The sequence below is a fragment of the Patagioenas fasciata genome, chromosome 18 (assembly GCF_037038585.1).
Source record: "Patagioenas fasciata isolate bPatFas1 chromosome 18, bPatFas1.hap1, whole genome shotgun sequence".
NCBI lineage: Eukaryota > Metazoa > Chordata > Aves > Columbiformes > Columbidae > Patagioenas > Patagioenas fasciata.
The window spans coordinates 12676643-12701365 of record NC_092537.1 but is presented as its reverse complement, the minus strand read 5'-3'; the positions used below and the strand labels follow the sequence as shown (position 1 = coordinate 12701365).

The window sequence follows — 24723 nt, the reverse complement described above, 5'->3', positions numbered from 1 at the left end:
TAGATTAACCTCTCTGTGTGTGATCTGATTTTTACAACTGTTTTGTCTGTCTATTTGTCTACTAGAGTGACCATGTGTTTTAATCTACCCTTTTGTGTGTGTGTTTTAGTTAGGAAAATCCTGCTGTAAGTTTAGCATGAACCTTACCATTTACCAATCTTTAACTGAGTTGCTATTTTGATTGATTATAACAAATTTGACTGAATCAGTTTGTTAAACTGGCTGATGATTAAGTGCTGTTAGTAATTACGCAACCTTTGTAATAGACCGCAAGGTATTAATATATCCTAAATTGCTGTTAAATCAAAGCCGTGTAACAATTCCATCTGCGACATCATACCAATCAAAAAAGGAGTTGAACGGGCCCATGAGACACTAGTGCTGATGAGTCTATCATCAAATCATAGAATCATTTTGGTTGGAAGAGACCTTCAGTATCTTCAAGTCCAACCATAACCTAACTCTGGCACTAAACTATGTCCCTAAGAACCTTGTCTAAAGACCTTTTAAACCCCTCCAGGGATGGTGACTCCACCACTGCCCTGGGCAGCCTGTTCAATGCCCCACAGCCCTTTCCATGAAGAATTTTTTCCTAATATCCAATCTGAACCTCCCCTGGTGCAACTTGAGGCCATTTTCTCTTGACATCCTTTTCCCAGAGGAGTACTTTCTCTAGTATCCCGTTTTCACATTTTTAATTGTAGATAATTATTTTTTATTCCTGCGGGCATAGCAGTACATCTTCAACAGGAATGGTTTATTTGGCTTTTCCAATTCCATGTCAAATACGATACAAACCTAAGAAGGTCTCAGTGGTTCAAATCCCTTCATACTACGGAAGGACAAGTACTCCAAGTATTAGATTATAACAGGGAAAGTGACACCTATTTCCTCTTGTTTTCAAAGAGGTGACCATGGATTCTCTGATCTGTGCTGATATGTATAATAAATGAAAACACACATTGTGAGTGAGGCCATCCTATGCAAAGCTATCTGGATTACCCAAATGGCTGCCTGACCAGCATGGAAGGTTCTGGGAACTTTTGGGAACAGAATATGAACAATAAATGATTATATGATGTACCTGGTTGTTCTGTGCTTGCAACATTGGTTTGCACATCACTTTCCTGACTGAAAGTTAAAAGCAGATCTCATTTTAGGTTTAGGTGCCCACTAAAATACATTTGAAAGACGCTTGAAGGACTGAAGAGGTTTAACCTGAAAAAAGATCTTGCAAATAAGGCACATGATTTAATAGAATCGTTATTGGGCTGTATTACTGGAAGATGCAGTACCTTCCAGTTAAAATCTATTGTATCACTAAAGCAGAAGTTATGAAGGATAATTACATTCTGTTGCAAAGAAATAATGATTTTTTCTTCCTTATGGAAGTCTTAGATAAAATTCCACTGTGACAATGAAGCAGGATGTCTGATGAGAACACTTTAACAGTGGCTGAAACAGTTTGAAGCAAGATTTTCAATTCAATTAATTTAAATAAGTAAGGAAAAATGTAAACCTTATAAGAATTCGGGGTAATGATTAAAATACAACAGCAGATTTCTCATTTTTTCCATGGGAAAACATCTACAGTTTTTATTATCTAGGCATCAATTATCTAGAGATGGATGAAGGACTAAGCAGTGATTACAAAATTGAAGTGATAGAGTTTCACATTTTGTGCAATTCTCTTTCACTTCCCACCACTGGAGACTTTTACTCTTCGCTTTCTGCCTTCTTGCCAATTTCCCGGCTCTTCGCTCGGAGCTTGTTGACCTGCGACTCTGCAATGTCAGCCCGCTCCTCGGCTTCCTCCAGCTCGTGCTGGATCTTGCGGAACTTGGAGAGGTTGACATTGGACAGTTCCTCCTGGGGACAAGAAAAGAGATCAAATAGGTTTTAAATGTTGAATGATGTTCCTACTGTAATATTGCACTGCACATGCTGTGGTATTTTGCCTTTACATAATGAAACAAACAAACAAACAAACAAAAGAAACTGTTAGTATGTAATTCTGTCTAATAATCCAAAGAAATACCTTGAATGCTAAATACTTAGATGGGTAATAAGATAAACCAGGAATCCCTCTCTGGATATGAAGTGCGCTTTGGAGTTTTTGAATAATTACTTAGAATTACAGCTATTTCTGTTAAATAATTTTCAAGTAATTTACTGTTATAACAGTTATAAATGATGTATTACACTTTCTGAAGGTATTTTTTTTCTTCTAGGCAAAAATGTGAAGTAAAGAAAGTGAAAGGAAGCATAGATCTACTCGCACAATGTTGACCTAAGCCTTTGCTGTTCTTCCCAGTGATACAATAAATTTCACAGAAAATGTATTCTACACCTTTCTAGACTCCTAAAATGTTCAGTAGGAACAGCTGCTAAGCTGTTCATTCCTGCGTGCACAGCAGGAAAAAGACAAAAGAAATTAAGGGTTCAAACAAAGCTGTGCAGGGAAAAAACACCAACACAGAATTCCACCTGCACTTGGACACGGACTGACTCTGCACATAGCAATACTTACAGCCTCTTCAGCTTGTCTCTTGTAGGATTTAACTTTCATTTGAAGCTTGTCTACCAGATCCTGTAGCCTGAGAACGTTCTTCCGGTCTTCCTCAGACTAAAGAGAAGAATGAGAAAGAGAAGCACCTCTTTGCCCCTCCTCTTTAAATTCCCTCTATATGAAACAGAGAGTTACATTTCTTATGGGCAGTTGCTGTCCAGTAAGATGAGGTAATGAGCTGGATCTTGTAGCATTACCAGAAAGATAATGTCTTCTGGTGTTCTCAGTCTTCTCCTTTTTAACTTTTTGACTCAGGACAGATATAAAACCCTAAAGGCTATATTTTGGCTTCCTGCCAGAAGGGTATGTGAGCCCAAGGAGACCTCCTTCCTTACCTGGTAGGTCAGCTCCTTCACCCTCCTCTCGTACTTGCGCACACCCTTCACGGCTTCAGCGCTGCGCTTCTGCTCAGCATCAACCTCCCCTTCCAGCTCCCGCACCTGCAAGGACAAGCCCATCTTTGCAGCTTCCCTGATGGCTGCTTATGTGACATGTTCACTCATGTACAAAGAGCAGCCCTACGCACTCTGGCCTCCAGCTTCTGGATTTGCTTCTTGCCTCCCTTCAGGGCCAACTGCTCAGCCTCGTCCAGACGGTGCTGCAGGTCCTTCACCGTCTGGTCCAGGTTCTTCTTCATCCTCTCCAGGTGGGCGCTGGTGTCCTGCTCCTTCTTCAGCTCTTCTGCCATCATGGCTGCCTGAGGAGAGCAAAGGGTCAAGTCCATTTGGGGGCTGGACACAGTTTGAAGGAGAATTATATCCAGCATCAGCAACGAAAGGAGCCCCCGACTCACGTCTGTGATGGCCTTCTTGGCCTTCTCTTCAGCATTGCGGGCTTCCTGGATCGTATCCTCCATTTCACTCTGAATTTGGGTAATGTCTGTTTCCAGCTTCTTCTTGGTGTTAATCAAGCTGGTGTTCTGTTGAAGAGCATCAGAGATTTGGTTTTGTTAGCTCATTCTTTCAAGAATATTAGGGGGTTTTAAATTTTTAAAGCATAATTATGTGAAAAATCAATACCACAGATTTTAATGTAAAATTTCTTTTCAGTGGGGAACAATTTTGTGGTTTTTGTTTGTTTGTTTTCCTCCAACAATTCATTTTCTTAATTTGTAAAACAGTACTTAGAAATATAATCCACGCCACATCTCACCCACCAAGGCCAGCACAGGAAAGTAGTAAAAATAAAGTGATACGCCTTCTCTTCAGCACAATCAGTCAAGAGCAATCCATTCTTATCAACTGAGAAGAGAAGTATTTGTAACATGCCAAAATATTTCCAGCATTTGAAACCAGACACTTTCCATGGATTTCAGCATTTGACTGCTGGATTACTGCTTTGACATTCAGTTCATACCAAAGTCTGCTTGAGATGGGCTACATCAGAGCCAGGAGTTCATCCTCACTTTCTTGCTAGAGTGAACAAGCACATTTTTGAAGGAATTTGAGGATTCCCTAATGCTACATTTCAACTGAGCAAGGAATGGCTCTTGCTCTAGCCTCAGAGTTTCAGTCTCTGACTGCTCAGAGGGCAGATCATTTGGCATGTGTGACAAAAAAATCTGGTCCAAGTTACTAAGTGTCTTTCTTCTGGAGATTATGTTAGGATGTAAAGAAGGTAGAAATACAGGTTTTGTCAAATGCAACCTGGGAACATAAACAGTGCACACACTTTTTCAGCAAAGATCTCTTTTAGTATAATGATGATAACTGCAGAGAAGACAATTCTTGATTTCAAAGCTGAGCCTCCAATGGTGACTGGAATAAAGCATACAAGTGTTCTCCTTCTTACCAAGAGTGCCATTTCTCACCAAGTGACCTAACCTGGGTATGGAGGAGCTGCACACGCTCACTTGCATCCATCAGTTCCTGCTCAGCCACCTTTCTACACCTCTCTGTTTGTTCTAGTGCTGCCCGTAGCTCCTCAATTTCAGCCTGCAACAGGTTTGCTCTGCGCTCCACCATGGCCACCTGCTCCTTCAGGTCCTCCTGTGTCCTCAGAGCATCGTCCAAGTGTATCTGGGTATCCTGTAGAGCCATTGAAAGAAATTATAAGATGATGCAGGACTCTCTGGCACTGAAAATAACAGCTAAGCTATTTCTCTGTAGGCAACAGACCTTGAGTACTCCCTGGGTGTTTCTCAGGTTCTTCTGTGCCTCTGCAGCCTGGCGGTTGGCATGGCTCAGCTGGATCTCTATTTCATTCAGGTCTCCCTCCATCTTCTTCTTCAGCCGCAGGGCTTCATTCCTGCTCCTGATCTCAGCATCCAGGGTGCTCTGCATGGACTCCACAATTCTGAGGTGGTTTCTCTTCAGCTGGTCGATCTCCTCATCTTTCTCTGCTATCTTCCTGTCAATCTCCGACTTCACCTGGTTGAGCTCAAGCTGGAGGCGCAGGATCTTCCCCTCTTCATGTTCCAGGGAGGCCTGGGCAAGAATAAATTAGAATACTTTTAATGTGACAACTGTAGAACCTGAAGCTCTGTGTAAAAAGGACTACCATGTGTAGATGATATATAAACACTTTTATGCAAACACTCTTTTCCTCTTGTGTCTTGGAATAACTTCAGAGCAACTATAATGAGGTATAAGATGTGTAAGAGAGCAACAAATAATTCCAGGTACCTCAGCTTCCTCCAGGGAGGCTTGGAGTTCAGATTTCTCCTGCTCAACCTGCTTCTTGACTTTCTCCAGCTCGTGAATCGCCTTTCCTCCCTCTGCAATCTGCTCCGTGAGGTCGGAAATCTCCTCTGTGGGAACAAACACCAATGGCATGGTCAGGCACAGAGCACAACGGGAAGGGCCCTGTCACACCAAGGTGACAGACATCCCTGCCCACCTGCAGGCACAGACCCATGTGGAGCGGTGCGTAGTGCTGGACAGGGAGAAAGCCCTGCCAGGAGCAGAGGGCCAGGCACTTACGCTGCAAGTTCTTGTTCTCCCGCTTCAGCGTTTCCAGGTGGTCCAAGGACTCCTCATACGCATTCTTCATCTTAAAGAGCTCTGTGCTGAGAGAGCGAGACTCCTTCTGGGAGGCTTCCAGCTCAGCCTGTGTCTCCTCGTACTTCTGCTTCCATTCTGCCAGGATCTGAAGAGAAACCAGGTGTGAGTTTGGATGTGGCCATCAGGAGGGGATGCTCTGCCCAGCAAGCCCAGGTCTGGAGCCTAAAAGACCTTGTCAAAGTTCTTCTGCTTCTTATCCAGAGCTGCACAGGCAGCATTTGTTCGCTCCACATCAATCATCAGGTCCTCCACTTCATTCTGCAGCCTCTGCTTTGTCTTTTCCAGGGAGGCACATTTGGAATTCACAGCTTCAACGTGTTCCTCTGCATCTTGCAGGCGCTGTGCCAGCTTCTTCCTGGCAGGAGACAAGCACAGCTCCAGATGAGGGAGGAAACAGGAGCCTGTGGTGTGCAGCCAGTGTGTTTTTCACGGGAGCACACTTAGCCCCTTGGTGGTGTGTGATCCCCATTTACACAGGGGTGTAGATCCTCTCCCAGCCAGCCATTGTATTTCTAAGTCTGAATCCTGGGCTGCAGCACTTCACTCTTTGCTATTCACTCTGCATTGATAAGCATCTGTCTGCTCTTCTGCATCTGAGGAGCTCTGCTGCTTCTGCTGTTCCCAATGCATACCAGCTCTGGGCTATATTTCCTCTCTTCCTGACAATATCTCCACCCCAAAGCAGAGCATTGGCTTCTTCCTGACAATATCACGGTTGTCTCCTTAGATCTCTGTTCTTAGTCTGCCACTGTTCCCCACCTTCCCCACGTACTTGGCCTCCTCCAGCTCCTCCGTGCGCTGAATAGCGTCAGTCTCGTATTTGGTTCTCCACTGGGCCACTTCGCTGTTGGCCTTGGACAGCGCACGCTGCAGCTCCCCCTTGGCTTCCTGCTCCTCCTCATATTGTTCCCGGAGCAAGTCACAGTCGTGGCGAGCAGACTGCAGGGCGTGGGCCAGGGCGTTCTTGGCCTGCGGGAAAAATAGTAGTGTGACATTGAATGCAAATGTGCATTGGAATCTCTCATGGTGATGGACACTGGATTACTCTGCTGTGAGCATGATGACAAGCTACTGAATGTGAAATGAAGATCTGAGAATCTGCAAAAGAATTAATGGATAGACTGCAGGGAAGAGGGAAGATTTTTGGTGGTATGTTTTTTTTTCTCTCTCATCTTGTTGATTCTGTGATTTCATATGTATCCAAATCTCCTCCTAGACAGGAGGCATCTGGCTAATACAGAAATTGTGAAGACTTCTCACCTTTATCTCTTCTTCTAGGTGCCTCTTGAGTTCCTCAATCTGTTGGGTAAATGCCTGCTTGCCTCTTGACAGCTGTGAAATCAGAGCATCTTTCTCCTCCACCTGACGTGAATATTCACCTGGGAAAGGTCAGATGAATAAAATAACTTTTTATGACTTATTTAAAATTGTTAACCTTGATAATTGAATGCACATTAAAATGTTTTGAGTTGAACAAAATTTTATTTCTTTCATGAAATCCTAATCACTAATACCTCTCCACATCTCTGAGTATGCCAAAGTTCTTATCTTAGATGCAAGAAATGAGATATGTCATGCCCCCTTGTCCAATATCTGACTCGTCTTACTGCATGTTTGCACTGAGTTCAGTGGTCATTTCAAGCCTCAAGCTTACAGAAGAAATAGTATATGGCTTATGTGCTCAGGTATATCACTCTCCTCTCCTGAATGTCTTATGGGAAGTAGAAGGATGAAGTCTAGCTTATGAAATATAGAAATTTTTCTTTGAAGCTCCAGTCAGGGAATCATAGAAAAGTCCAAGCTGCAAGGGACCTTGAGAGGTCATCTGGCCCAACATTTAATGGGAAAAGGAGCCTAGATTAGATTACCTAACATCCTGTCCAGTTGTGTCTTAAGAGCTCCTGTGGTGGGGACTCTACCACACCCCTGGGGAGGTTGTTGCAGTCCTTGAATCATGTTATTGGTCTTGCTCCAGGTTGTCTGTATCTCTCTGGTACTAGGGAGCCAAACACTGGATACGGCACTCCAGGTGTGGCCTCACCTGTGCTGAGGGAAGGGTCACCCTTTGCTAACCTGCTGGCAACTCTTCTCCTAATGCAGCTCAGGATTCTGTTGGCCATCTTTGTCACAAGAGCACATTACTGGCTCATGTTCAGCTTGGTTTTCAGCTAGACCTTCAGGTCTTTTTAACTCATTCTTTTAAAGCTCCAAGTCATATACCGTGTTCTCTTAAAAAATGAAAATGTGTTTACCAGATTCTGTTTGCAGCCGAGATCTCTGAGCACTAATGTCATTAATTGTACGCTGTTGTTCCTCTTCCTTTGTCTTAATCTCACTGAGCTGATCTTCTAGGGAGCGACACATCTTCTCCAGATTTGCCTATTTGCATGAAGAACAACATTAAAAATGATTGGTGATTCAACACATAATTACTGACAATCTGAACTGTTGTGAAGGAGAAATAAAAATAAACCAATGATTTAGAAGGAAAGTTAAAATGTCTCAGTTAACTGATACATGTTTGTATGAAATTTGCATCCCTAATTGCAACATTTTTGTAACTTATTAATGTACACTCAATTTTTGCAACAGATAAAAAGGACGATGGGACACTGTAACACAAAAAATTACTTTATATTACTGTTTGGCTCTTAACGATTATGTTACTGAAGTATTTAAGGGAGAAAAAGAAAACTATGAATAAAAAGGAAAGCATATGGCAGGAGTAATTTCTGTTTTAGAAGAAACTAAAACCTGATAAGGTCAGAGTCTTTAATTTCAGGACCATAATATTCTGAACCAAGCTATGAGGCCCTAAAGCACCTCAGATTAGATGCTTCAGGTGAAGTTTTGAATCTCTTACCCAAATGACACAATATATTATTACGCTAATACTGAAATATACAAAGTAAATTAAAGTTGCAAAGTGCAACTATTTATTTTAAAGTATGACTAACTTAAATTTCTATATTATAATACCAATACTTGACTATGTTTGAATTACTGCAAAGAAACATTTCAGCACCTTGGCTTTGGAGACAGACTCCATGTTACTGGCCAAGTCGTCAATCTCCATCTTCAGCTCGCTCTTCTCCTTCTCCAGCTTCTGCTTCACTCGCTGCAGGTTGTCGATCTGCTCCCCAAGCTCAGCTGTGCTGTCCGCGTGCTTCTTGCGCAGGGCGGCAGCCGTGGCTTCGTGCTGCAGCGTGGCCTCTTCCAGGTCGCGACGCATCTTCTGAAACTCTGCCTCGCGCTTCTTGTTCATCTCAATCTGAGCTGCCGTAGCCCCTCCTGCTTCTTCCAGGCGCTCGCTGATCTCCTCCAGCTCCCTGGAGAGGTCAGCCCGATGCTTCTCGGCTTTTGCCCGAGAGGTTCGCTCGGCCTCAATTTCCTCCTCCAGTTCCTCAATACGGGCCTGTGGAACATTAGGGACCCTTCACACCTGGGCCTCCTCCTACCTGACCTGAGACTGGGAGAGGGAGGGGAAGGAACAGAGTCTTGCCTGAAGCTCCTTGATCTTCTTCTGTGATTGCATGCTCAGGGCTTGCTCATCCTCAATTTTGCTCTGGATCTGGCTGATTTCAAAGTCTTTCCTGTGGGCAAATCAAACCACGTTAGAGCTCAAAGGAAAAAGACAAGTGCAACCAGCCCAGCACTCAGGTGCCCCACAGCCATGCTTACTTCTTTAGTTTCTCATCCAGCTGCTGCTTGTCATTTTCCAAGTCCATTATGGATTCTTGGTTCATCTTCAGGTCTCCTTCCAGTTTCCTCTTAGCTCTCTCAAGGTCCATGCGCAGTTTCTTCTCTTGCTCCAGAGACCCTTCCAGCTAAAGAGAAGACCATCAGTGCTCAGCCGGTAGTGGCTGAATGTGTAACAGCCTTGATCTGTCCCTATACATTTGTGCTTACATCATCCACTTGCTGCTCCAGCTTGGTCTTGGCTTTGGTCAGTGTATTGACTTTGTCCTCTTCTGCCTGCAGGTCATCCAGTGTCTGCTGATGGGCCTCTTGGAGGGCTTTCTTCTCTTTTGTCAGCTTGGCGATGGTCTCATCCAGAGCTGCCATCTCCTCTGTGAGGTTTTTCACCTTTGAGAAGGGAGCAAGTGTCAATAAAGCAAAGAGGAACAGAAGTCTCAGAACAGCACAGTGCTCTTTTCTGGAACGTGAGTGACAGGTTCTGCCTCATACCTTGTTTTCAGTGGCATGTTTTTCCTTTTCAACCTTGGCCAGTGTTAACTCAAGGTCATCAATGTCTTTCTTCAGCTCCGAACATTCATCCTCCAGTTTCCTCTTCTTGGCTGTCAGCTCAGCATTCATCTCTTCTTCATCTTCTGCTCTCTCTGTTAGCTCCTTGATTTTGGCTTCCAGCTGGATTTTGGTTTTGATGAGCTGGTCACATCTTTCCTCAGCATCAGCCAAACCATCAGCTTCCTACACACAATTTATTTAAATATTTTAAAGAAATGATTAGTTTTTGTTACTAATTTAAAAAATTGAAATTATTTTCAAAGCAGCTTTACAGTGTACTTTGTAGTTAAAACTGATTATTATCAGAGTATCTGTTTGCTTTGGACTGCCTCCATCTCAGAAAACAAAGGGATATGTTATCACAGTATAAATATGGGCTCTGAGCATTTTTTAAATATGTAATTTTATTTAAAAATTGTAATATTGATTTGAAGATAGAACCTGAATTCAGATATGGCAGTATCTCCCTTGTATCTTTTCACCATCTTACTTACGTTGCATTTGACTGGACTGGAAACTGCACATCATTCTACTGAAGACAGATTAGTCTTCAGTAGTATATATAGACAGACTTTTTTAGCATACATTGTTTAAAACTTGAGTGCTAAAACATCCAACATTCAGCTGAGAAATTCTTATTACAACACTCTCCAAAATATTTATTGAGCAGGAATTTAATATCTAGTTTTGACAAAAAATTGTTTTAAGATCCCTGTTTTAAAGGCAGTAGTTGAATCAGGCATGTTTCTAGCCCTTGTGGTCAAGAAGAGAAGTTTGGAAGGGAGTCTGATTACCAACTACCTGAATTTACACACATTCTAAGTTGCAAGTTACTGAGAATTAATCTTTATTTTCTACATATGGCTTGTTCTTCTCCTCTGTTGTAGCAAAGAGCAATGATATCACCCAGGCAGAGGACTTTTTATAGCTCAACAAGATAGCTAGGTTGGGGTTTATCTCATGTAGATTGAGGCATCTGCCACTATATCAAGATGCAGCCCATCCAACGAAAAAAGTTTACATTTTCTTATTAATTGTATAATACTCTAAAAGGATGAGTTTCTGCTTACTGAAGAAGAAGGAAAACCTGAGGCTACTAGCTCAGATGCAGACTTATAGGCTGTAGACATGAAAATGGGGTCAGACAAATCCTAGTCCTTGCTGGTAGAGACTGTTTTAAGGGGATTATTGATGCTACCTTTTTATTTCCAGGGAAAAAGGGGAGGAGTCCACTTTCATCAGTGTTTTTCCTGAGGAAACAGGGACCAGAAATGCTAGAGAAATGCCTGACCCTCTCAGCCTCTCCTACTCCGCCTGAATTCACTTGTGATTCTTCAACTAAAAGGTGTTTACAGGACGTCCAGACTACCATCATGGATCAGTTGAGAACATATCAAAATTACAAACCAAAAACAGTAGCGGTACTCACAGCCTGCACTTGGAGCTGCAGGTCATTTTTCTCCTGCAGCAGTTTCACCATTTTCTCCTCCAGTTCCTTCCTCTTTGCCTCAGACTTTGCAAGCTCTTCCTTGGTTTTCTCAAACTCTTCCTTCATGTTGGCCATCTCCTTCTCAGATTCTGCGCTCTTCAGCAAGGGCTTGATCTTGAAGAACAACTTCATCCAGGGCCAGTGCTTCACATTCATGAATGCACGGACATTGTACTGGATGCAGAAGATTGAGTCCCTGAGAGGTAATAAAAATACATTATATTGCATACTTTAATGTTTATAATAAATATTTAATTCTATATATTAATAAGTAAGTATAACATGATATACTTTATACTTCTAGTTGTGTATGTCTTTGTCTATAAAAATATTTATTATGTATTATTAAGTATATATTTATGAATTATTTTTAATATATTTAATCTACAAACAGTATGTATTTCTCTGAAGAAAACTCCCTAGTGTGATGTAAATTGTCGACCTGTATGGACCTTTTGAAATCCAGGTATTTGGCTCACTTTCATGGCCAACGAAAAGAAACACCTCCAGAACTTGACTTGGTTCCTTTCATGAAAGTTATCCAAGGGAAGAGGATACTTGTCTTGTGCTAGAAGTGTGTGTTTCTCACCTTTTATTATAATGGTGACCTGAAAAGATTAGCTTATACTAGATATCTGGTTTCTGGACATACATGTAATGTAGCCATTTGCTGGATTTAGCAAAAATTAGTATGAAGGGTGATTTAAAAACAACATGTTTTTCATAAATTGGGATATTATACTGCTTCATATGCTGCCATGGTATACTCTCAAATACATCCATATTGGTAAGCTGAATTAATGAGAAATAGATGAGATTTGGCTAGAATCAGCTTATTTTCAGTTTTGTTTATGTCATTGGTATCTGATAAGGATTGGCTCAGCAGGCCAAATAAGTATAAGTACCTACCTCCTCTCCATCATTTTCTTGAACTCCACTCTCATCAGGAAGCCTCTGCACAAGGCTTGTGTGCGGGTGATGAGCTGTGCCAGCTTCTCATCCCTCATCTCCTCCAGGAGTCCCAGCAGCCCAGCTTTGAAGAACACCTTGAGAAAGGGAATGTTGGAGCACATCACTGTCAGGCAGAGCAAAGCACAGGCACACAGGGGGTGAAACAAGAGGGGGTTATACCTTGGTGTGGCCAAATTTGTACTGGGTGTGGTCCACATCGATTGACCCAAGAAGCTTTTCAGAAGCCTTCTTGCTATCGATGAACTGTCCCTCTGGGATGGCGCTGGCATTAAGCACCTTGTACCTATGGGAGGAAGTATAATATGAAGAAGGTCACATTCCTGAAGGCTTGATCCAAATGATGCCACTGCTAAAATTCTCTGAAGAGGAATCAAGAGTGAAAAAGAGGTAAATAAGTCTGAACTCTATTCCATTGTTTAGAAATCACATTTTCATGGATAAATATGTTTTTAGGAAAAACCTTGCACTTTCCTTAGTCCAGAAATTCTTGAGACAGAATGGGTACTGATTTCCATATTTAAGTGTTGACATCCTGTTATCTAATGCCTTAACTCCAAATGAGAACTTTATGTGCAATGAACAAAATAGGGAAGAGAAGCAATTCTTCATCCAAAATAGTGGCAGGACATACTATCTGAGTATTTTCAAGCTGATATGGAACAAAAAGCACGTTATTTTTATTTTATTTGGATTTCCAACAAGTTAGTCTAGAGTATCTTGTGGTTTCTTTACTCACATTTCTGTGCTGATGGCTACAAGTCTAAGCTAGTCAGCTTCATTTCTGTCTAGTTATTTAAAAAATGCTTTATCCCATACCAGAATATGAATCAATGACAGGAACAAATAACTGCACTTTGAAAATGTCTGTTCTTCTAGTTAGCTGTAGAAAGAAACTGGATGGTTCTTGGACTTTTGTATGCCTAAAGGTAGGTACAATGAACCCTTCTCACAACTCCCATAGTAGTTAAAAGAATTAGGAAATGCAAATTATTTAGCATTGGTGAATATGGTGGAGGGTGGATGACATGGAATCTGACCTCTGTTTAAAGTCAGCGTAGAGGATTCTGCTGGGGAATCCTTTCCTGCAAATTCTTATCCCTTCCAGCACGCCATTGCACCGCAGCTGATGCAGCACCAGCTCATGTTCCATGGCACCTAACAAATGACATAACAAATTGGTACTTCATTGCACTGCACAGAGAAGAACAGATTTATCACATCTTTGAACTGTAACAACTTACCAGGTGTTTTTGTTTCATTAGGAATAAGGCATCGCACAAAATGGGGATGTGTGCTTCGCAGATTGCTCATCAGCTTGTTTAAATTTTCCTTAAAAGCAAGAGCGAAGACTTGTGTTTAAAAATGTCACTTACACAATCTCAATATCAGATGGAGTAAAACCATGATCAGTACTTTTGGGCACTTCTAAAAGAATACTTCCAAGGATTCAGAGAGAATCCTTCCTTATTAAGAAACATGTGCCTTTATCCTTTCTAAACATTTTGTGTATTAGCTCAACCTAAATCCTTTCTAAGCCATATTATCTATATATATACATTTTGACAATTAAGTAAAATCTATAATGATTATACTACAGTACCCGGAAAAGAGCTGAGACAGTCTGGAAAGAAGAACCCTTCTTCTTGGCACCCTTCTTGCCACCGCCACCACTCTCTAAATGATATTAAGAACAAAACAAAACAAAACAAAACAAACCAACCAACCAAACAAAAACACACACAGAAACCAAAAGCATGCAGTTAGAATCTGAAGAACTTGTGTGTTCATCTTAAAAAATAGAAAAGGTAATAACATGATGAAAATTTGCAAACGCATACAGTATTGAAAGTTGCGATAGAAGACTTTTTCAGATGATAGCAGAATGAAATCTAATGACTTGAAGCTGAAGTTAAGAAAATGCAAACAGGAAATAAAATAACATTCTGCATAGTAAGATATTTAAGGAATTAACTAAATCTCTAGTGAATATAACAAATGCAGTCTTTATGTACTTTTACATCTAAGGGTATGCATAAATTTAGCAGGACGTTGATATGTTTGGTTGTATTCCCTGGAGTACTGCAGAAATCTAGTTTGTCAGCTAATCTTTGTCAATGTTGTAGTTCAGCTGTCTGGTTTTAAAACCTACAGATCTATTAAGGTCTCTAAGGAAGTGTAATATCCTTTACTAGTTGGAACGACTGTGTTCCAAAAAGTAGATGAGGTTTTGGTTTTCAGTTTTTGAGATGTAAGTATTACTGCAAAATATTGCGAGATTGTTTTTTTTTTTTTCCTGTAAATTACAGTACAATAGATTCAAAAAAATCACCTGCTTCTGCCCCACCAACAGAGGCAAAGAGTAAGGCCAGTGTCTTCAAGGATGATTTCTGGTACAGCCCCACAACAGTTTCATTCAGGGGGTCCTTGTTCTTCTCCAGCCAGCCAGTGATGTTGTAGTCCACCGTGCCAGCGTAGTGCACCAGGGAGAAGTGAGCCTCAGCCTTGCCTTTGGCAGGTTTGGGCTTCTGGAAGTTGTTGGACTTGCCCAGATGCTGGTCATAGAGCTTGTTCTTGAAAGAGGTGTCAGTTGCCTTGGGGAACATGCACTCCTCTTCCAGGATGGAGAAGATGCCCATAGGCTGGGAAAAATAGCAACACATGAAGAAAGAAAGCATGGAAGCAAGAAGCAGAGAGAAGGCATATAAGAAAGAGGAACCAAAGACCAGCGTTATACAAAAAATCCTCCTCAGAATGTGTAATCTTAGGGTTTTTTGAGAAAGAACATTTTGTTATTGGATATGACATCAGCTATATGAAAACAAGCTCTCCCATAAGTTTCACGGTTGTGTTGTAATAAAGATCTAGCATGCAGTAATTAACTATGTGCATGTTAGTTGAAGATGGAAAGCACAATGAATGAAATTAGTAGCATTCAGATGTAAGGAAGAGTTTATACTTTCTAAATCTTTTTTCTTGTAAACAAGACAGAAAATTTCTTTAAATATATTAAAATAGAAATTGCTCAGTGTATTTTCGCAGTCTATATGCATTCGAAAAATGCATGCATTTGAATATGAACTCCAGAACAGTGACTAGGGCTGAAATTTTTGCCCCGTGTAAACGATATGTACTACATGACAGAATCCTGCAGGCAGTGAAATAATAGAAAAATGAAAATATACATGAAATGTTTGGAGCTCAGAAAAAATCATTTCATATTCTGCTTTAAGTGTGAGTGCCACACATTAGAGTGGTCTAATTAGCATAGAAGATTCCTTTTACATTTTACATCTGGAAAACTATTAAGTGTATAGGGCCCAAGAACCTTCTCAATGAGCTCAATGCAGGCAGCCAGGTCCATCCCAAAGTCAATGAACTCCCATTCAATTCCCTCCTTCTTGTACTCTTCCTGCTCCAGCACGAACATGTGGTGGTTGAAGAACTGTTGCAGTTTCTCATTGGTGAAGTTGATGCACAGCTGCTCCAGGCTGTTGAACTGCAGAATGCAAAGAGCATTAGTTACTTGAGAACTTCAGTTCCAGGAACACTTTCCATCTTGCAATGTGTTTAATTTTCAGCCCATTAAATCCTCCATGATGGGGGCCTGAATTTCTAGTCATGGGACTGGACAGGTGACTGGCACATCCCATCCTCTAATATACCTACCGTTTCAGGCTCTGGCACTGTCTCTACGTATTTTAAGCTCTGAAAAGAGCTATAGAGCTTAGTCCAAGTCCAGTTTTTCATCTGCTTGAATTAATATACACTGCCAGTCTGTTCCCCAGCAATCAGAAGGAATCTGACCTCAGCTTTAACAAAATCTTCCTTCAAGATAGCACATTTTAACTTTCTCAAAATCTCTGATATTACTTATCAGTTCAACATTTTCATATCAGTTTTCAATGCAATTTTCAGGTCTACATGTGACAACAATAATCTTTTGGGATAATAAATACCATGAGAACAAGTAGAATGCCATTCCTACAGGAATGTCAGGATTATCCAATAATTAGAAACAATCCATAATAAAAAACACTACCACTACCACATAACAACAAAGAAACAAAAAACCACCTCCCCCTGCCACCCCTCCAGTCTATCATGGTTTCTTAATGCCCCTTCCAGGAAACTGGTATGAAGATCCTCCTCTTACATCAAAGATCTCAAAGCCAGCAATGTCCAGGACACCAATGAAGTACTGTCTGGGCTGCTTGGTATCCAGCTGTTGGTTGATGCGAACAACCATCCACAGAAACATCTTCTCAAAGACAGATTTTGCCAGAGCACCTACTGAATTGTATACCTAAAAAAAAAAAAAAAAAGGAAAGTTACCATCCAGGGCAAAAGAGAAAGCTCAAAGTTTTAAATTCATGTCATTTTTCCCCCCGTCATCTCTCGCTTCTCACCTGCTGCACAGTTTGACCCTTGGTCACATATTCATTCCCAACCTTGACTCGGGGGTAGCAGAGGGCCTTGAGCAGGTCTGCTGAGTTCAGACCCATCAGGTAGGCGGCCTTGTCAGCAACTAAGGAAACAGACATACAGTGTGGTAAAGCAGTAGCTCTCCAGTAGATGTATCTTGTAGTAATTCAGAATAGTTTCTGCAGAACTCTCATGTAATTTGTCACATAGTTTAAAATACTATATTTTTTCTTGATTTACTGTTGGTTTTTTTTTTTTTTTTGCATTTAATTTAGATTATTTTTTAAACAGAAAGATTCTTCCAAATGCCTTTACAAAGAACATGTCTACTTTGAAACAAGTGACTAGACAGAGGGGACGGCAAAGGGCCATGAAAATGGCAGGTCAAACAACCCACAAATTCTGAATTGGAAAAAAAGAAACTGGTTGGTACTGAAATATGGTGTACTGAAGATAGTACCGTGTACAGAAAATAGTCAGTGAAACTCTACTGTCATTAGATTGAGAGAGATGGATTAGTGGAATGTTATGCCAAAATTATGAAAAGGAAATTTCACCCAACTTTCATTGTGTCATCACATTGTCCCTATGGACACGTATCACACACATAGGTCTTTTCCAGCTCTCTTTTTCTCTCATTCTAGACTATTAAATACAAGCACTGGAGCACTGGGTATACTCTCTCGTCACTTTCCGCTTCTCACAGCGATGATGATATAGAACAGTAGTGCTATTTACAAAATCCTTTAATGTGAGAAGGCCAAGCTTCATTATAGAATACATATACAGATGCTGATTTTAAGCTGCTTCTATTGCATGTGATATTTACAACTAAGTATTTAATGTACATTCATCACTAAAAAAAGTAAGGCTTGATTCGAGAATGAAAATGGAACTTACGTTTTATTTAACTTTTGTATAGTTATTTTTAAATATTTAAGTAGTAGTCTAATTCTGTTATACTCTTCTATAAATCCTTCCTTTGGATATACTCATGAAATGATTACAACTATTATTTGTAGTTGGTTCTACTATTATTATGTATCATTATCAGATGAGTCACTATTGCACTACTTGCAGTCATTATCATTTGTCTTGACTTTCCTGAAAAACTCCAGACCACACACATACACACAAAACTCAAGAAAAAAAACTCCAACATTAATAGTATGTGCTTATGATATATGCAAATAACTCTAGTCTCAGGGAAGTATTTCCACGAACTTCTACAGGAATGCACCTTTGAACCATATCGGGCAAGGCAAACATGATAGACATATCTTGGATGTCTGTTTTTCAAACAAAAGTCGCAGAGACTTGCCAAGACTCTACAGGAAATGTAGAACATATAAACCACAGCTGCAGTATTAACTGATGTTGTACCTTCTGTGCCGTCCGGCTCTGCCTGCTCCTCACGCTGCTTCTGCTTGAACTTCAGGTTGCCGTAGTGCATGACAGCCCCCGTCAGCTTGTAAATGGCTGTTTTCTCATCAGGAGTGAAGCCCAGGATGTCAATGGCACTCTAGCAAAAGAACCACTAGAGTAAGTACCATGCCTGTTAAAGGCCAGAGTCAGCCTGGGAAAATTGTGTTACTTACATCTGTGGCCATCAGCTCTTCCTGGTCGTTAATGCTGGGCACCGTGATCTCACCTTGACTCACATACTGATAGTCATATGGGTTGGTGGTGATCAGTAACATCTCTGAAAAGAAGGACCCAACACATACAGATCAAATGAATGTAATTGGCATGTAAAGGAATTCAATGTTACTCCGTGGCCTTTGTCTAGAGAAATTACTGATCTTTCCTACCAATGAGCTCCGGCTTCTTGTTGGACATGATCTGATAGAAGATGTGGTAGCTTCTTTCTGCCTTGAGCTGGAAAGTGACTCTGGACTTCTCCAGCAGATCTGGCAAGGGCAGAAGTATGGAGTTAGCACAGGAACTGAGGAAGGCTGGAAGGAGAGGGACCAGGCCAGGAGAGTCACTTACAAGTTTCAATGTCAGCTGAAGCCAGTTTCCCTGTGGCACCAAAATGGATTCTGATGAATTTACCCTGAAGGAAGCAGGAAAGTAAATTGAGAGCTGTTTTACCAGTCTTGACTGCAAGAATATGTGAGTCTGGGTGCTGATGAGAAAAAGGTAATTTTGTCTCAGACAACAACTTACAAATCGCGAGGAGTTGTCATTCCTCACGGTCTTGGCATTGCCAAAAGCCTCCAGCAATGGGTTGGCGCTGATGATTTGATCCTCAAGCGTCCCCTAAAATAGAAATCTTCTTGTCATGTGTGCCCAGGTTCCCAAAAAGGCCAACAGCATCCTGGCTCTGATCATCCCCCTGTACTTGGCACTCGTGAGGTCACACCTCGAATCCTGGGTTCAGTTTTGGGCCTCTCTCTACAAGAGGTGCTGGTGGAGTTCAGAGGAGGATGAAGAGGCTGGTCAGAGTGCTGGAGCACAAGTCTGATGGGTAGAGGCTGAGGGACCTGAGGGGTTCAGCCTGGAGAAAAGGAGGCTGAAGGGAGACATCGCTCTCTGCAACTGCCTGAAAGGAGATTGGAGCATGGAGGGTGTTGGTCTCTTCTCCCAGCTAGCAAGTGACAGGATGAGAGGAAATGGCCTCAGATTGCACCAGGGAAGTTTCAGATTGGATATTAGGAAAATTTGATTCACAGAAAGAGTTGCCGGGCATTGGAACAGGCTGCCCAGGAAAGTGGTGGAGTTGCCATCCCTGGAGGGTTTTAAAAAATGTGTAGGTGAGGTTGTTAGGGACATGGTTTAGTGCTAGACTTAGGTTATGGTTGGACTCAGTGATCTTAAGGGTCTCTTCCAACCAAAATGATTCTATGATTCTATGATATAGCTCATAAATAAATTGTGTAGTTGCAGATTCCTATCCCCAGGACCTCACCTGCATTTTGCCTGATGGCTGCTCCTCCTTCTTCTTCTCCCCACTGGCTGCAATTGTTGCAAAGTACTGGATGACACGCTTTGTGTTCACAGTCTTCCCTGCGCCGGATTCTCCGCTGTCAGAGCAAAGAGAGAAGCAGAGAGCGTGTGGTCAGGCAGGAGATCCCCTGGCACCGGGCAGCCCCGCGGGGACCCAGCAGGGAGTGTACGTACGTGATCAGGATCGACTGGTTCTCGCGATCTGTGAATGAGACAGAATGGAAGATGGTGTTAGCAGTTGACCTGGGTAATGCTGAGCTGGATGAGAAGTAAAGCTGTAATGGAAGTTGGGCCTTCTCTCAAGTCCAAGTAGTCCAGGACCGCCCAATTCCCTTTCAAGCCCCAGCAGTAGAAAGAGTAAGACAAAATGGATGCAGAGAGCTATCAGAGGCATGTGGTCCTCACATGAACTGCCCTTCACATAGCTCTTGTCGTTAAATTTAATAAAAATGACTATCTGTATTCAAGATAGAGGATTATATGTAATTATAATTCTTTCTGTCCCACCAATGGAAAAAAGTGATGAAGTCAAGTAGTATTTTTACAGTGGGAGAGTGTAGAATTTCATACAATAAAGTGCAAATAATACACACTGCTGGTCCATATATGCTACTGGGTCAGTTTCACTTGAACTGAGTTCCTGCTTAACTTGATCAATTTCTTAATCATGCAGCTCCTCGGTGTTTTTAACTGGCTTGTCACACGCTCCAGTGAGATCAGGAGGGCTTTTTGGTTTAGATTGCTGTGAAGCAGGTCAAGCACTCACCAGTCAGCATGAACTGATAGGCGTTGTCAGAGATGGAGAAGATGTGTGGAGGGGCCTCCTGGCGCTTCTTGCCTCTGTAGGCCAACACCACCTCCGGGTTGTACACCGGCAGCCACTTGTAGGGGTTGACGGTGACGCAGAAGAGACCTGAGTAAGTCTAAGAAAGGGAGAGAGGATGCTGATGTTGAAGAGCTGAGGAGAGTTACAGGTAAGGCGGAGGTGAATCAGGTTCAGGGTAGTGAAAGGAAATGGAGGAATGATCTGCCAGACAATGGATGAGATAGGGCACACAACAAGGAAAGGCAAAATTGGGAAGGAATGAGAGTAAGAGGATTTAGATAGCAAGAGGAAAATACTTGCAGGAAAGAAAGAAGAAATAGAAAAATGAGTAAAGAAGAAGACAAGAATTCAAGAAGCTCTTCAGAGACATTGAAAGGTGTCTTCATTAGGAATTGTCTCCTTCTGCTGGTACTTACGTAGATCATCCAGGCTGCGTAACGCTCTTTGAGGTTGTACAGCACAGCGGGTTCGTGGAGGTGGGTCATCATGGCCATGTCCTCGATTTTATCGTACTTGGGAGGGTTCATGGAGAAGATTTGATCTTCCTTCACAGTAAGAGTCTGCCAAAGAAAAGAAGATACATATTTGACATTTAAAAGTCCACAGGAGGATTAAATTGTATTCTCAAGCCTTTTACTCACTTCTCCACCTTCAGTCTTCACAGTGATCTTCCCTGCTTCCCTGCTCTGGATTGTGCTTTTCACGTAGGATTCCTTTGCATGTACCACAAAGACGGATGACTTGGCATCAAAAGGCTTGTTCTGGGCCTCGATTCTCTCCTTTTCTGACTTTCGGAGGTAAGGAGCTGCCTCCCCAAAGATCGCCATCTCAGAGTCTGACGACATGGCTGCTGTGTACTAGGGGTAATGCAGCAAGTATCTGTGAGGGTAGAAAATACATTATAATAGAGCATGATGGAAGAAACACTCTTACAACACAGTGGATTAGATGGTGCTCTGCTGTATGTGTCAACTGATTGAGTTGACTCTTTCATTATTATGCTAATTAAGAGCTCTGTTCCATAATTTTATTTCCTTTTAACCTATTTTAGGTAGTCAGATCTCTAGGCCTGTTGGACGATTTCATTTACAGAGAAATGCTTTTTGTGTGGTTTTTCTTTTTCATTTGTTAAATTAACAGGATAAACAGATCCTTTCAAAGGCTGTAAACACTGCACTCACTAGATACTCCCAATTTTGGAATTGTGAAAGCCCTCTCAAGTCATTTTTGTTTAGAACCTTTTGGACTATGAGATTTGTTTACAATAAAATACTGGCAGAAGCACAGTACACTGGATATGCAGAGAGATAATATTATTAGCACTTCTTATTAGATACATTCCATTAGGATAAAACAGCCCAAGTTGTCAAACATTGCAATTATTACACAGATCCATCTGCTAACAAACAAAACTGATGTTCTCTACTTTGATCTGTTTCATAACAGAAATCAAGTAATCTTGCATTCATTCACTAGTATTAAAGAAAAAAAAATTATCATTAACTGTGTTTATTATTGCCAAACTATTTTCTTCACTGAAAAATTTCATGCAATTGTGCAACTGGAATTTAGGTATGTTGTTCCAAAATGAACAATGTTTCAAATTTACATTTTTTATCCTAATTTTATCTCATTTTTATCACCTAGAATTGGGATTTTGAGCAGCTTTTCTGAAAAAATTAAGCAGCTAATTTCTCTGTCAATACATTTACCTGTGGCAGACATCTCGGTAAAAATCAAATAATTGGTTAACTTTTCCTTGAGAAGCAGTTTCACTCCAATTTCAGGAAAGATATTTTGAGCTTTAACTCTTTTCCGAACCCTTTACCATTTAGCAGACTCATCATTGCAATATTGTGAGCTTAACATAAATAATATTTTAATAACAATCACGGTATTTCTGTACGTTATAAAACTCATTTTACCCACTACTTAACCATGAAAAAATTTACTTTGTTTTCTTAGCCAGCAAAGACAGATTTGCACAACTTATTGTTATCAATTCAAATACATGGGTACGATCTCCTGACTGATCGTTTTGTTTCTAACTACACGATTTTCCACTTCATTAAAGTGTTATTAATCAAATGAGACCATTTCACAAAATAATTATATAAGGCTGTAAAATGTACCCAGTCTTTCACCAGCAGTTTTATCATTGCCTATAGTATTTCACATTGTTTACAAGATTCCCAACATGAATAATACTATAAATATTAGTACATACTATGTTAGTATATACTATGTAAGTATATATTATAGTATATTAGTGTATGTTATGTATACTGCATATATGTATTATATATAGTATTTTGTATAGATATTGTATGCTATTATTATAATGTATCTTTATGGTATTATTACAATGCATGTTACACATAGCATGTTAGTATACATTATGTGACGATATTTTATAAATATATAAATATATAAAAATATAGATATATTATATTTTGATATTATATTATTTATATTATATATATAACATTTATGTTTATATATATTTATATGCCAGTAGTTTCCCTTTTTAAAGTATTGGGTGACTATTTTCTTTTGACTGTTTTATATGATTTTTCTTCTGAAATCAGTGCTATGCTAACTCTCCTCCACTTATTCAAAGCATGCTAGTTATATCCTTTACACATGATAGCTTGTTGACAGTATATAATTTTGAGGGATATATTGCAGTGAAAATATTTGACAAAATGTACAGAAATTAAAGTAAAAAGTAAATATGAACAGTTAATTTTCCTGTGTGCAAGTATTTAAAATTTTGAATTTAGTTGCTGTTTCATCTCTGTTTTTCTAGTTATCTGAATACGTATCATACTTTATCATTTCCCTGTATTTCTTAATATTTTCGTATGTAATTATATTACAATTATGCAATATTTTCACAAACACAAGCAAGCTTATAAGGAAGGTCAGACTGAAATGCCTTCTGTTAGCACTTTGACGTTTTGATACACAACATTCTAGCCCCATTCCCCAAGCTTCCCTATGAAAAAAAATTATTAATGCTATTTAAATACGTATGTCTTTTCCCATTGCTTCACAGCTAGTGCCAATGACTCTTGATATTTAAGCAAAAATGCAAAAAAAAGAAATTGTTTGCCTCAGGAATATATGTAATTTATGGACAAGTAACTGGAAACTACTTCCTGATGGGGCTTTTCTTCTTAAAACCGTTTCTTCTAAGCTTAGGATCTAATGTCTGATAATATAGGAAACCGCTCTTTGTGGAAGAATCCTGGGGAGAATGCGGGTGATGCAGCAGTGATCAGTACTTTTAAGACCGCTGTCTTCGAGAATCTTGTGGCAAAGATATCGGCAATCCAGTCCAACTCCTGTACGGTATTTTTAGAACGTACATAAATATAAGGAATACAGGGATTGCCAACCCACCTATATGGACGTCCTACCCTAGAGCATCTCTATCTCTTCCTAAAGAGTGAATAAATCAAGATCTTACCTTTTTTTGAGAAAAGATGAATGACTCACAGACTGGAAGCTGGTCAGTGCTGTAAAACACAGATAGCAACTTCCTTCTTACTGCTGCACAGAATTCCAGAGCAAATTTAGAGACAGAAAACATATGGATGCCTCAAAAGCAGACTGAAAATCCCAGCTGACACTGGCAGTCCCCCATTGAATAAATGTGAGCTTCTGTAGGAATGCACTGGTGCTTGTGGAATGCAGGGCCAGTTTCCCTTCATCCCCCAGCTCCCTGCCCAAAGCCTCTGACACACTTACCTTACAGATTTCTGAGGAAGGACAAGACACACTGATCCCAAGGTACTTTTATAGTGTCTGATCTGCATATGGAGCCACCACCTCCTCTTCCTTAGGTCAAAACATTTTTGGCAATCTCAACTTCTAGCAGAATTGCCACTCATACTAGAAGTGAATGGATATAATTAGACATAACAGATCTGTGAATCAATGTCCTATAAATAATTTGACAAGAGAACCTGAGAAGGGGGGGAAGCAGGAGGGTGTGATAAAGGAGATGAAAGGGGCTACATCAGTACTGTAATCCATTGGATGCTGACTTGAGCAGAGAAAGTGAACACTAAGAGCCAGTATATTGTAATGAGAAAACATGTAGGGATGGAGAGGTGAAGGCACAGGCTCCTGCGTGCTGCAAATGCTCTGTGTCTGCAATGTGAAAAAACACAAGGGGTTCTTCTGAAATGTGGGTCAGAAGAAGGAAATCCCAATGCAATAGGAAGCATATGAATAGGAA

At 40.7% G+C, this 24723-nt stretch overlaps 1 protein-coding gene across 2 annotated transcripts; it reads right to left on the bottom strand.

The window, feature by feature from the left end:
• Window positions 1–1560: 1560 nt before the first annotated feature.
• Window positions 1561–24298, bottom strand: LOC136109522 (myosin-1B). Of its 2 annotated transcripts, XM_071816290.1 has the most exons (40): window positions 24231–24298; window positions 23950–23998; window positions 21119–21356; window positions 20894–21037; window positions 20418–20574; window positions 19826–19853; window positions 19614–19728; window positions 18872–18964; window positions 18695–18758; window positions 18514–18612; window positions 18301–18404; window positions 18086–18224; window positions 16687–16805; window positions 16434–16583; window positions 15606–15776; window positions 14610–14919; window positions 13881–13954; window positions 13522–13609; window positions 13318–13435; window positions 12440–12563; window positions 12218–12354; window positions 11249–11504; window positions 9760–10002; window positions 9481–9657; window positions 9253–9398; window positions 9074–9164; window positions 8597–8986; window positions 7824–7950; window positions 6832–6950; window positions 6344–6540; window positions 5743–5926; window positions 5491–5656; window positions 5194–5318; window positions 4687–4995; window positions 4393–4596; window positions 3363–3488; window positions 3096–3266; window positions 2905–3009; window positions 2531–2626; window positions 1561–1869 (listed from the first exon to the last, which is right to left on the bottom strand). In XM_071816290.1, exons 3-40 carry the CDS (start codon window positions 21320–21322, stop codon window positions 1717–1719), a joined length of 5823 nt encoding a protein of 1940 aa, XP_071672391.1. In that variant the 5' UTR covers window positions 21323–21356; window positions 23950–23998; window positions 24231–24298; the 3' UTR covers window positions 1561–1716. The 2 variants fall into 2 exon arrangements, with proteins under 2 accessions (XP_071672391.1, XP_065708326.1); XM_065852254.2 differs by lacking the exon at window positions 24231–24298 and having other exon boundaries at window positions 23950–24097.
• Window positions 24299–24723: the final 425 nt, after the last annotated feature.